Raw genomic sequence first — 13,189 nt, 5'->3', positions numbered from 1 at the left:
CACCACCAGCCCCTCAGGGAGGGCACCAGAGGGCAAGAGCAGAGGGTGCAGGAGAGTTCAGCTGGTGCCTATGGTATGACCTAAACAGTGTGCTCACTTCTCCACCGCGCAGGAGGCACACGACATGGGCATCAACTGGAGGAGCCTCCAAGGCTCCCAACCACACAACAAGTTCCTGGGAAGTATGACAGGACACAGATACTCACACAAAGCAGCAGTAAAATAAATCGCAGTCCCACCTGCTGCCAACAACACAGGCTTTTGCTTGGTGATGACAGGAGATAGCCACAGCAGAGAGGGATGGGCCTTGCCAGGAAGGAGTTTCAGCCTTCCCTCTCCCTCTATCTGGAGAAATGGGACAAACCCTCAGAGAAGCTCTGTTTTTTGTTAGTGCCCTTTCTGTGAGTGGAGCCTGGGATGGAGCTGCTGCCAGGCCTTTCATGTCCGACAGCCCTGCTGGATCCCTCAATACATACCATAGCAAAAGCCTTTCACTTAATGAATTGCTTTCAGAAATGCATCAAAATTTCCTATTTGCCCCACAAAGGGAATGCAAATAAAGTATTTATATAAAATCTTCCCACTTCCCTCCTCCTCCAAGAGGAGGAAGCACTGTGATGCTGAGTTGGCAGCATGGACAGGCTTAGCACTGGGAGACACAGTAGAAGAGAGGCAATGCTTGGGGAGGAAGAGCTAGACGCAGCCCTACCTGATTGTGTTCAGGAGACGATGAGCCCTTCTCTCTGGATGGGGAACAGCGGCCATCAAGCTGCTCACTACAATCTGCCGTCCACTGTAAAAGGGATAGAAAGGCATTGTGTAAAATAATAGCTGGACAGGGGAAACCGCTGTGTCAGCCCACATAATGCAGCAAACACCGTCTGGGCCAAGGGCATCCCTGTACGACTGTGGGTAAGCGTGTTTTTAGGAGGGACTGTTGGCAAAAGGCAGCGTGACTCATGCCCCTTGCTCTGCCAGGAGCAGCCCCAGCCTTCCCTCCGTGGCACCATCTCTTTTTCCAGAGAAACAGGGCTCCATTTTACACGAGGGATGATCTCAAAAGCTTTGGCTGGGAAATGCTCCACCCACGGATGGCAAGCAGAGGAAAGATTCATGAACAATTGCAGGAAACTCCAGGAGAAGCTGTCATCACTGAAAGCTGCAAGAACCATCCCAGCACACTGGCCGCAATGCCGAGGGCAGCCAAAGGGTGCTCTGCAAGAAAAACACCCTCTGCTTTTCCCTGCAGGCTCCAAACTCGGTGGCTTGGGGCTAACGCAGCCAGCCTACCTCAGCTGTACCTTTACAGAGGATTGGGGGAGGGGAGTAAAAAAAAAAAAAAGAAAAAAAAAGGTGATGTTTTTGTTTTTAAATGAAACAGAAAATAGTGCTGCAGGTTCAGCTAAAACATTATACCACAGCTGCAGCAATGCATCGAAGAATTTCAGTTTGGGGCCATTTGATATCCGCCTCCCAAAGAAGAGATGAGCTACAGCATATTGTCAAAACAAATAATAAAGCAACTTTCTCTATACAAACAGGAACAATACTATTTAAACGATACTGTTTAATCCTAAAGTCATTTTGATTTCCCTGCCACAGCTGAGACCTAACCTTTTTGACCATTCCCATTTCTGAGGTCTTTCATCCTGGGACTGTCGCTGCGCGGGTGTACTCATACCATGGAAAATAAATAAAATTTAAAAAGGGTTCCCTCCAAACAGCAACTAATTGAGAGCTTCTTGGTAGGCACAGATGAAGCCATGGAATAGGACAAGGAGTCTAAAAGTCACATAAAGTGATCCCTGTGTTGGAAGGGCCATGCCAGGCGCCCAGCAGGCTGTCACACCCCACCTCTGCCTCGCACTACCCCTTTCATGGGCTGCTTCCCCCATGTGCTGCTCCTGGCAGCACGTCAGAGCCTTCTGCCAGACTCACTGGGCATGGGGAGCAGCTATTTAGGATGTGGCAACAGACGCGTCCCCTCTCCGGCAGAGGAAGTGTTACCGCAGGCACAAGGAAGTGCACTGCGGAGACACTGAATAACTTGCCCCAAGTTAAAGATTAAGTCTCCAGAAGAGCCTTGCAGTTAAAACAGTTTTCTTGGTCTCAGTCCAGCACCTTAGCCATAAAGCCATCCTTTTTCCTCCAGCTCTCATTGAAAGGGAGCCTGCTGCCTTCAATCAGGCTGGCAAACCAATGTACCCCGCACCGGCTCCAACACAGTTACTCCAGCAAGGGGCAGGATACGTGTGTGTTTATGGCTTGCTTTGATAAGGAGCAATCACGAAGAGAAAAACAGAAATAAATGATTCCTGCTCATTTCTTACACAAGTCTGGAGTATTGGGCAGGTGGGAAAGTAAACACCTTTTGGAGACAACAGGTAATTCCTTCTTAGTCCAACTCTGAAAGCATGACTTGATAAAAGCAGGTGATACACATCTAGAAGCTCAACCTCACTTGTCCCATGTGCAGCCCTGAGTAATACAAAATACTGCATTTCACTGGAGCCACATAGAAATCCTATTTCCAAGTAGATACCCATCATCTGAGGTACAAACACATCTAGCTGCTTAACTTGAGATGCCTTTAAAAGTGGTCTAATTAAAAGGTTCACCGTTCAGATCTTCCGTTACTATTTTTCCTCTAAAATAAAATCTGACTATCTTTAAAGGCAGTATCCCTAGAACTGACAAAAAAAAAAAAAAAAAAAAAGAAAAAAATGCAGTGCCTTTCATGCAGGCAGGACATGGAGAAAAGTCAATGCCCCATTTCCACAAAAACAAGATGGATTTGGTTGTGACAGCCAGGAAAGAATCTTAATGCAAAAACTGTAAATGGGTCCTCACGAGAATTAGCATCTTTTGTCCTGAGGATGCAGACTCCAGGACAGAGGGGCAGACCAAATCCCATTTACCAACCATGCTCCTATCTCACGCTCAGTCTGGGTAATAGCTTTTAAGTGAGTTCCCGATTTCATTTACCTTTTCCTTTAAAGGAAAGAGCAAATCAGGATGAGAATTTTCCTGCTGTTCAGAGTTAAACCTCCTCTGAATTGCAAAGTGGTTAAAAAACTTTGACTATTAATTTATTTCTAATTCAATAGTGTTTCTCAACTTGACACGTTAAATAAAGCAGTGCTTGCCTGTTTGACCTGATGCCCCTCCAAAGCATCACTTCAAACACAGGCATTTTCCAGCCTGGGGTTATAAAAAAATGCATCATTGAAGTGCTTGGGATCACCTGATTTTTAAATATATTTTTCCCCACTTATAATGGCTTTGATCATCAATTCACAAAAGACCTCTCTTCAGCAAAACCTATTCTTTAGAAGGTTCCGTTTACAGGTAATTTCTTCATGCCAATACATCATACTTGTAGGAAGAACGGCCGAAGTCATGACACACACAAATATGGTCAGATCATGCTCCCTTTTTTACCCAAATAACCTGATTCTTATAGCAAACTTAACAGGGGCAGATAGTGTCTCACACAAGATTATTGGTCAAAAGCACTCAGACAAACAACTGCACGAAAACAACCCCCTTGTGATTAGCAGTCATGTAGATCCCGTCCTTGAAGCCAGCTGCTGGCAACAATATTTTTAATTCCTCAGTCGGGCGATAGAAGAAAATCGTTATGGCAACTCCTCATAGTCATCCTGATAGCTTGGTTTGCTCAGCTGCAACAAGTCATGGCCTCCTTGCTTTTGTTTCAAAAAATCCTCAACAATTCCCCCTTTTTCTTTTTGAGCAAACCAAGCCTGATGTAACAGTTTTGCAAGTAACCTTATAACCACATTTATTACAATACAACACACAATGATGATTAACACCACAATAAATAGAATCCTTAATCCCTCTTTGACTAATCCCAGTAACCATCTAGGCATCGTCCCAAACAAATCAGTGAGCCACTGACTGAAAGGATTGATATCATATTGAATCTTTCTCATGTGCTCTTTCAGGAAAGTAATGGATTTGTGAATTGACTCACTATGATCAGAAAGGTTTAAACAGCACATTCCCTCAAAGTCCTCACACCCATGCCCTCGAGCCAAGAGCAAGAAGTCAATAGCAGCTCGATGCTGTAAGAGCGCATGTCGCAGACTATTTTGATCTGGTAACATCTCCTCAAGTATCTCTGTTGTGGCATTGGCTTGCTTCTCGGCCCAGCATGCCAATTTTTCCAAATTATTAAGTGCAGCCACAGCTGCTGCTCCTGGCACGAAAATTGCCAATGCCACTCTAGCTGCAACACCAAGCAATTCAACATTATCATTGCAATCCGGTGCGAGCAATGCCCATTTATGTCTGCTGATCTTAGGCAACTGTGACAAGCTAGGAGCAAATATAGTAAGTTTACCTAAGTAACATGGACCTCTGATAGCATTTGCAGGGATACCTTGCCAGGCCCTATCCCCACAAATCAGAAAAACATCAGGAGGTAAGGCCATAGCTGTACAATTGTTCCAAACCCTATAGTTGTTGCCCCTTGTCTCCGTGCCATAAGCTCCTAAACCCTGCCTAGCAGTGTCATTGTAATCACAGGTGTTACTTGTATTTCTGTACCTGTATGGCCCTTCTGAAGTCACATTTGTCCACCCTGTTGGATTGTTTTTTGAAAGGATTTAATCTTTGCTGTAAATTACCGAACACAAAACATGTTTGAGTCCAATTCTGTGATGTGTTCCCAATCCTCTGAGACCCACATAACTGTAACTCTTGTGGATCCCTGGGCAATGAGACAGTAAGTGAATTTATCAATTTCGCTGAGCACACAGCTGCAGATGAGGCATTGCAGTGATTGTTGGTAGCATATTGGCCAAACTCAGAAGGGTCATACACAGGTATACCTATGAGGCAAGTCCTGAACGGATCTGTGGACGATGCCATGGACAGACAAAATTCTGACATACCAGTCTGATTAGCCCATGTCACCCAAAGATTTCGTTGATTTCGTTGCGGCTTGATCTTGGTTACGAGCGCAAGCCCTGCTGGCAGTATTAGAATCAATCACCATCAACAACTTCCCCGTCCCTTGAGACATCTTGGGAAGTGTCCTGGTTTCAGTTAGGACACAGCTAATTTTCCTCCTAGTAGCTGGTAGGGTGGTATGTTTTGGCTTAGGATGAGAAGAGTGCTGATAACACCCCGATGTTTTAATTGTTGCAGAGCAGTGCTTATACTAAGCCAAGGACATCTCAGCTTCTTGCTCTGTCCTGCCAGTGGGCAGGCTGGGGGTGCAGCAGGAGCTGGGAGGGGACAGACCCAGGACAGCTGACCCAAACTAGCCAAAGGGGTATTCCATCCCATCTGACGTCATGCTGAACAATATATAAGGGTGGCTAGCTGGGGTGGGGGAGGTGGCTGCTCGGGGTTAGGCTGGGCATCGGTCAGCGGGTGGTGAGCAATTGCATTGTGCATCACTTGTTTCGTACACATTATTAGTAGTAGTACTATTATCATCATTATTGTTATTATTATTATTGTTATTATTATTTTCCTGTCTTAATAAACTGTCTTTATCTCAACCCACAGGCTTCACTTTCCCGTTTCTCTCCCCCATCCCAGAGAGGGAGGGGGGAGGGTGAGCGAACGGCTGTGTGGTGTTTAGCTGCTGGCCGGGTTAAACCACAACAGGCAGCCTTCACAAATTGGCTTGGCACCCACACTGGTCCTGCTCACATGCTGTGAGTCTGACACAATATTGCGTCCCACGTCTCTCCGCGTCCTGTGTCTCACCGCATCTCTGTTCCGCGTCCTTTTTTTTTTTTTTTTGTCCATTATAATCGGCATCAATTATCCTCAGCAAAACAAACAATCCGGTCAAAGATGTACTTGATCGTCCTAACAGCAATACATTACGGTCATTCCCACACCACTTGACACAGCCAGGTAGAAGATTCCTAGAAATACTAATGAAATTCCAACATGGAATGAAACCCCTACAGCACTACGCTCTTTGAAAACTTTTTTCAGCTGCTGGGATTTATTGAGTTTCTTGTTTTCACTGCTGAGATCTGTGGCCGCCTTTTCAGGGGATCCACCCACATCCTTGGCCAAGCTGCCGGTGGTGGTCCGCAACGCCAGCAGAGGGGCCAGCGGGCTGAGTGGGGAGGGCAGGCCGAGGGTGGGGGGTGGTGAGGGGAAAGCAGCGGCGGCGGCGGCGAGCGGGGGCCCATGGGGCGGCAGGCCCGGTCGCAGCAGCAGGCGGAACATGGCAGCACCCGATGCGTGCAGGTGGGTGCTCAAACCGGAGAAACGCAGCAGCCGGCGGCGGGGCAGGCGGGCGGGTGCCCAGAGCTGACAGCAGGGCGGGCAGCGGGGCTGGAGGCGCTTTGCACCAGGCGTTCTGTCAGTCCCAGGTGGTACTGCTAGAGATTGTGCTGCCGCCATCACCTCCTGCTGCTCGGCTTTCATACCACACAGCGCATTAATCACTGTCCGCCACATCCCACTCACTTCTTTATCCAGCTTTCCACTTGAGATGGCTTTATCCCATAAGCGATCTCCTACCTCCCGCCACTCTGGACTCACAGCGCTACTCGTGTCCCATCTTCACTGACTCCTCCGTTCTCCCGTAGAAGTTTTGAGGTCCGGCTTGATCACCAATGTCCCGGGTCCCGGTTCAGGCACCATTTGTGGCAGGAAGAATGGCTGAAGTCATGACACACACCAATATAGTCAGATAATGCTCCCTTTTTTACCCGAATAGCCTGACTCTTATAGCAATCTAGCAGGGGCGTACAGCTTCTAACACAAGATTAACGTTTTAAAAACGTTTCTATAAATACATCATCACAAAAAGGAGGACTAAGGAGAATCTCCATCCTTTACTGGATGCGGGGGGAAACTTATTTACAAGAGATGAGGAAAAGGCGGAGGTGCTTAATGCCTTCTTTGCCTCAGTCTTTAGCGGCAATACCGGTTGTTCTCTGGATACCCAGTACCCTGAGCTGGTGGAAGGGGATGGGGAGCAGGATGTGGCCCTCACTATCCATGAGGAAATGGTTGGTGACCTGCTACGGCACTTGGATGTGCACAAGTCGATGGGGCCGGATGGGATCCACCCAAGGGTACTGAGAGAACTGGCAGAGGAGCTGGCCAAGCCACTGTCCATCATTTATCAACAGTCCTGGCTATCGGGGGAGGTCCCAGTTGACTGGCGGCTAGCAAACGTGACGCCCATCTACAAGAAGGGCCGGAGGACTGACCCGGGTAACTACAGGCCTGTCAGTTTGACCTCAGTACCAGGGAAGCTCATGGAGCAGATCCTCCTGAGTGTCATCACGCAGCACTTGCAGGGCAGGCAGGTGATCAGGCCCAGTCAGCATGGGTTTATGAAAGGCAGGTCCTGCTTGATGAACCTGATCTCCTTCTATGACAAAGTGACGCGCTGGGTGGATGAGGGAAAGGCTGTGGATGTGGTCTACCTTGACTTCAGCAAGGCTTTTGACACCGTCTCCCACAGCATTCTCCTCAAGAAACTGGCTGCTCTTGGCTTGGACTGGCGCACGCTTCGTTGGGTTAGAAACTGGCTGGATAGCCGGGCCCAAGGAGTCGTGGTAAATGGAGCCAAGTCCAGTTGGAGGCCAGTCACTAGTGGCGTTCCCCAGGGCTCGGTGCTGGGGCCGGTCCTCTTTAATATCTTCATCGATGATCTGGATGAGGGCATTGAGTGCACCCTCAGTAAGTTCGCAGATGACACCAAGTTAGGTGCGTGTGTCGATCTGCTCGAGGGTAGGAAAGCTCTGCAGGAGGATCTGGATAGGCTGCACCGATGGGCTGAGGTCAACTGCACGAAGTTCAACAAGGCCAAGTGCCGGGTCCTGCACCTGGGGTGCAACAACCCCAAGCAGAGCTACAGGCTGGGAGATGAGTGGTTGGAGAGCTGCCAGGCAGAGAAGGACCTGGGAGTGATGGTGGATAGTCGGCTGAATATTAGCCAGCAGTGTGCTCAGGTGGCCAAGAAGGCCAACAGCATCCTGGCTTGTATCAGAAACAGTGTGGCCAGCAGGGCTAGGGAGGTGATTGTCCCCCTGTACTCAGCTCTGGTGAGGCCGCACCTCGAGTACTGTGTTCAGTTTTGGGCCCCTCGCTACAAGAAGGACATCGAGGTGCTTGAGCGGGTCCAGAGAAGGGCGACAAAGCTGGTGAGGGGCCTGGAGAACAAGTCCTACGAGGAGCGGCTGAGGGAGCTGGGCTTGTTCAGCCTGGAGAAGAGGAGGCTCAGGGGCGACCTTATCGCTCTCTATAAGTACATTAAAAGAGGCTGTAGCGAGGTGGGGGTTGGTTTATTCTCCCATGTGCCTGGTGACAGGACGATGGGGAATGGGCTAAAGTTGCGCCAGGGGTGTTTTAGGTTGGATATTAGGAAGAACTTCTTTACTGAGAGGGTTGTGAGGCATTGGAACGGGCTGCCCAGGGAAGTGGTTGAGTCACCATCCCGGGAGGTCTTTAAAAGACGTTTAGATGTAGAGCTTAGTGATATGGTTTAGTGGAGGACTTGTTAGTGTCAGGTCAGAGGTTAGACTCGATCTTGAGATCTCTTCCAACCTAGAAATTCTGTGATTATTGGTCGAAAGCACTCAGACAAACAACTGCAAGAAAACAACCCCCTTGTGATTAGCAGTCACATAGATCTTGTCCTTGAAGGAAGTGCCAGCTGCTTGCAACAATATTTTTAATTCCTCAATCGGGCGATAGAAGAACATCATTATGGCAACTCCTTGTAGTCGTCCTGGAAGCTTGGTTTGCTCAGCTGCAGCAAGTGATGGCCTCCTTGCTGTTTCAAAAATCCCTCAACACATACTAATAAATAAAGCACATCCCACAGCAAGCCCGGCTTGGGAAGAGGTGCCCTGCCCCCCCTGCAGCCATGGGGCAGAGGGAAACTTGTTAGCCACGCAGCGCCGGTGATTGAGGATTGCTGCCCATCTCCTGGGCAAAGGGAAGGGACTGAGCCCTCCTGCAGGACTCCTCACCCCATCCATTATTAAACACCTCCCGTCCCTTCTGGAAAGCCCTGGCAAGGCCTAATGGGTTAATGGGTATTGCTTCATTAGCTAAGTCCCCTAACAAGGGAGAGTCTACCCTGGCTTCAAGTCCTTCTTACCCAGGCCCAGTGTACACACAGTTTATAGCCTGCACCTGTTCTTCTACCATTCTGCATGGCAGGAGAGCAGCATGCCCAGCACCCCACTGCATGGACCTGAGCTCACTGCAGCCTCACAAACCCAAGGGCACAGAGCAGAGTCCTTCAGCTCCCTTCTGCGTGAGTCCCATGCCATTTGGCCATCCCATCTCCAGGAGCGCTGGCTCCACGATACGGAGGATTTTCCTCAGGACAACAGCATCAGTTCAGGAGGTTTAAATTTCTCCTCGTGTGGGAGCCAAAAAGCCAATTTTTAAAGTTTTGGGGTTTTTTTAGATCCTAATGACACCACCAAATCTCATCTCCCCTAAGCGATCACTCTCTTTGCTGGGTATTCACATCCTCTGTAGCAGAGCAGTTTGCTTCTCTGACGCAACACTCAGGAAGCAAGCAAACAGGTTATTGTACATATTAAAATGTGCAGTGGCATGACACAGTGTTAGGGGACACATGGGGCTTTTAATGCCTTTAGCATCTCTGTCTCTTCACTAACATCCCTGTGCACATGGAGAAAAGCAGCACAGGAATGTAGGAATGTGGGAACACTTCTCAATATTTGGATACCCCCTGCTGGGTCTCCACAGCTCTTCCTAAAGCTGGTGGGATTTTGTGGGTGAAGCAATGCGTTGTTTGAGACAGACTCCACTCACATGCACCTGCTCCTAAGGGACAGAGTGGAGATGCCATCCAAACAGCACCCATTGCTTCCAGACATGTGCACCCTGCCGGCCCCTGTGTGCAGGGCAGCCTCTCACCAGTGTCCTTCACTTGACAAAGGAACCCTGGAGAAACCAAAAAAAACATCAAGGCACACCCTGAGACCACTTCATGATAAATACAAAACACAGCTGGGGAGTGCTCACACCTGGCTGAAGCAGAAAGATGCCCCAAATCCAGCATTTCACTGCATTTCTACACTAGGAAAGCTGCTTTGGCATTGCCCAGCCCTGCAGTCCCCCTCAGCCCATGCTCCTCACCAACCTGCAAGATGTTGGACTGCGTCTTCTCACTCTCCCCGTCCCCCTCCATCTTGTTGGTCAGCAGCCCCTGCACCTGGTACTCCAGCACGTAGCTGTCGATGAAGCGCTCCAGCTCCTCGATCTCCTGCGAGCGGCTGCTCCCTGCCTCTGAGGAGGCGGATGCCACTGACGAGTTTTCCATCACTGCAGCTGGGACAGTGGGAACGGAGGGGGCCTGAGAAGGAAAAAGGATGGAAATTGAGTCCTTGGCCACCTGCTGAGCAGCACCTGCCTCTCCCACCAGCACAGATGCCCCCTTCTTCCTTCATGAGCCCTCTTCTTCCTCCATGAGCAAGAGGCCCATCTTGTGATCCTACACATAAGGGCCACAACAACATTTGCCTATCCTCCTCACAACCAAAGCTGTAGAAAACCTCTAGAAACATGCCCAAGAAATTAACAAAGCTTAATTTAAAAGGCCCGTGACATTGGCTGCACTGGAAGCGGAAGGATGATGAGGTTCGCGTTGTGGCTGGGGACATGAAAAGGACAGGAACTGCAAAGCTTCTCTAGGACTGCAGCAGTAAGCAAGGTGCTGAGTCAGCAGTGCGCCTGCTAACAGTCCAGGGAGGAGGTTTGGATGTGGAGGTGAAACAGTGATCACACCAGAATCTATTTTTAAAACCTCCGCTTGTTAAAAATGCATTAGAAAAAGGGAAAACATCCTGCAGAGCACCACAGTGTGGCTGGCTGGCAGCCCCGGAGGAAGCCACAGGTGATGCTGTGCTCAGTGTAGAGATCACATTGCCCCCCAGGGACACATGGCAGCAGCTCTGCCTCCACAGGGATGCTGCTCTGCAGAAAACAAGGACTTTGGGGGGCTTGTACCTTAAGGTGTGCTCAGGGTGCAGACTGGCAGGTAGCCCAACCAGGATGCAAACCTTCTGAGCAGCAGCAGTATGGATCACTAGGTGCTCTCTGTGCAGATTTTAAATGTATTTAAATGTATTCTTACTGGTGAGAGTCAAAATACAGAGCAAAGGAAGAAAAAGCTGTGCAAACACAAATAGATGCAGGTACCAAATTAAAGACTGGATCTCAGGGCTTGGTTCAGCTACCTAACTGTCCTGACAGTAACCCCTCCCTCCAGTTCCTGCTCCAGAAGCACAGCCTTCTCCTAAAAGCTCACATGTAGACTACTGCTAGCACAATAAGAAGCCATTACCCAGGGGGCTTATGTTACAAACCCTACTGGGAGAGTAGGACAGTCTCATTCAGGGCACATATCACCAAGGAATTAGGAGCTCTGCTGCAAAACAAAACCAGAGCCCTATGCATTCCCAGCAATAACCCCTGCCCCTCTCCAAAGCCAACACGTGCAAATGGATGCACCCCTGAGTACTTGCACGCCTCTGCAGGAGATACCAGGGACTGAGTTCAAACCCCTTTTATCTCCTCTGATCCACAGAGGAAATGAAGAACTTCAGCATAAGGCTTCTTTGAGGCTTCTTTGCCTCAGTCTTTAGCAGCAAAACCAGTTGCTCTCTGGATACCCAGTAACCTGAGCTGCTGGAAGGGGATGGGGAGCAGAATGTGGCCCTCACTATCCATGAGGAAATGGTTGGCGACCTGCTACGGCACCTGGATGTGCGCAAGTCGATGGGGCCGGATGGGATCCACCCAAGGGTACTGAGGGAACTGGCAGAGGAGCTGGCCAAGCCGCTTACCATCATTTATCAACAGTCCTGGCTATCGGGGGAGGTCCCAGTTGACTGGCGGCTAGCAAACGTGATGCCCATCTACAAGAAGGGCCGGAGGACTGACCCGGGTAACTACAGGCCTGTCAGTTTGACCTCAGTGCCAGGAAAGCTCATGGAACAGATTATCTTGAGAGTCATCACGCAGCACTTGCAGGGCAAGCAGGCAATCAGGCCCAGTCAGCATGGGTTTATGAAAGGCAGGTCCTGCTTGATGAACCTGATCTCCTTCTATGACAAAGTGACGCACTGGGTGGATGAGGGAAAGGCTGTGGATGTGGTCTACCTTGACTTCAGCAAGGCTTTTGACACCGTCTCCCACAGCATTCTCCTCAAGAAACTGGCTGCTCTTGGCTTGGACTGGCGCACGCTTCGTTGGGTTAGAAACTGGCTGGATAGCCGGGCCCAAAGAGTCGTGGTAAATGGAGCCAAGTCCAGTTGGAGGCCAGTCACTAGTGGCGTTCCCCAGGGCTCGGTGCTGGGGCCGGTCCTCTTTAATATCTTCATCGATGATCTGGATGAGGGCATTGAGTGCACCCTCAGTAAGTTTGCAGATGACACCAAGCTAGGTGCGTGTGTCGATCTGCTTGAGGGTAGGAAGGCTCTGCAGGAGGATCTGGATAGGCTGCACCGATGGGCTGAGGTCAACTGCATGAAGTTCAACAAGGCCGAGTGCCGGGTCCTGCACCTGGGGCACAATAACCCCAAGCAGAGTTACAGGCTGGGAGATGAGTGGTTGGAGAGCTGCCAGGCAGAGAAGGACCTGGGAGTGATGGTGGATAGTCGGCTGAATATGAGCCAGCAGCATGCTCAGGTGGCCAAGAAGGCCAACGGCATCCTGGCTTGCATAAGAAGCAGTGTGGCCAGCAGGGTGAGAGAAGTGATTGTTCCCCTGTACTCGGCTCTGGTGAGGCCGCACCTCGAGTACTGTGTTCAGTTTTGGGCCCCTCGCTACAAGAAGGACATCGAGGTGCTCAAAAGAGTCCAGAGAAGGGCAACAAAGCTGGTGAGGGGTCTGGAGCAGCTGAGGGAGCTGGGCTTGTTCAGCCTGGAGAAGAGGAGGCTCAGGGGTGACCTTATCGCTCTCTATAAGTACATTAAAAGAGGCTGTAGCGAGGTGGGGGTTGGTTTATTCTCCCATGTGCCTGGTGACAGGACGAGGGGGAATGGGCTAAAGTTGCGCCAGGGGTGTTTTAGGTTGGATATTAGGAAGAACTTCTTTACTGAGAAGGTTGTGAGGCATTGGAATGGGCTGCCCAGGGAAGTGGTTGAGTCACCATCCCGGGAGGTCTTTAAAAGACATTTAGATGTAGAGC

At 49.8% G+C, this 13,189-nt stretch overlaps 2 protein-coding genes across 6 annotated transcripts in view; one reads left to right on the top strand and one right to left on the bottom strand.

Moving 5' to 3' along the window:
• Positions 1-13,189, top strand: part of LOC311426270 (uncharacterized protein) — a 448,189-nt gene that overhangs the window by 362,101 nt on the left and 72,899 nt on the right. The window lies entirely within an intron of this gene.
• Positions 1-13,189, bottom strand: part of LOC311426284 (CBP80/20-dependent translation initiation factor-like) — a 172,489-nt gene that overhangs the window by 143,931 nt on the left and 15,369 nt on the right. For 3 of the 5 annotated variants that reach the window (XM_084502553.1, XM_084502552.1, XM_084502554.1), the window contains exons 2-3: positions 10,139-10,351; positions 710-793 (exon numbers count right to left, since the gene is read on the bottom strand). In XM_084502553.1, the coding sequence (XP_084358679.1) occupies positions 710-793; positions 10,139-10,318 (264 nt within the window). In that variant the 5' untranslated portion in view covers positions 10,319-10,351. The remainder of the gene's footprint in view (positions 1-709; positions 794-10,138; positions 10,352-13,189) is intronic. The other 2 variants (XM_084502556.1, XM_084502555.1) reach the window with 1 other exon arrangement.

Source organism: Aythya ferina (genome assembly GCF_964211825.1).
Source record: "Aythya ferina genome assembly, chromosome: W".
Taxonomy (NCBI): Eukaryota; Metazoa; Chordata; class Aves; order Anseriformes; family Anatidae; genus Aythya; species Aythya ferina.
This window is presented reverse-complemented; position numbering and strand designations above follow the sequence as displayed.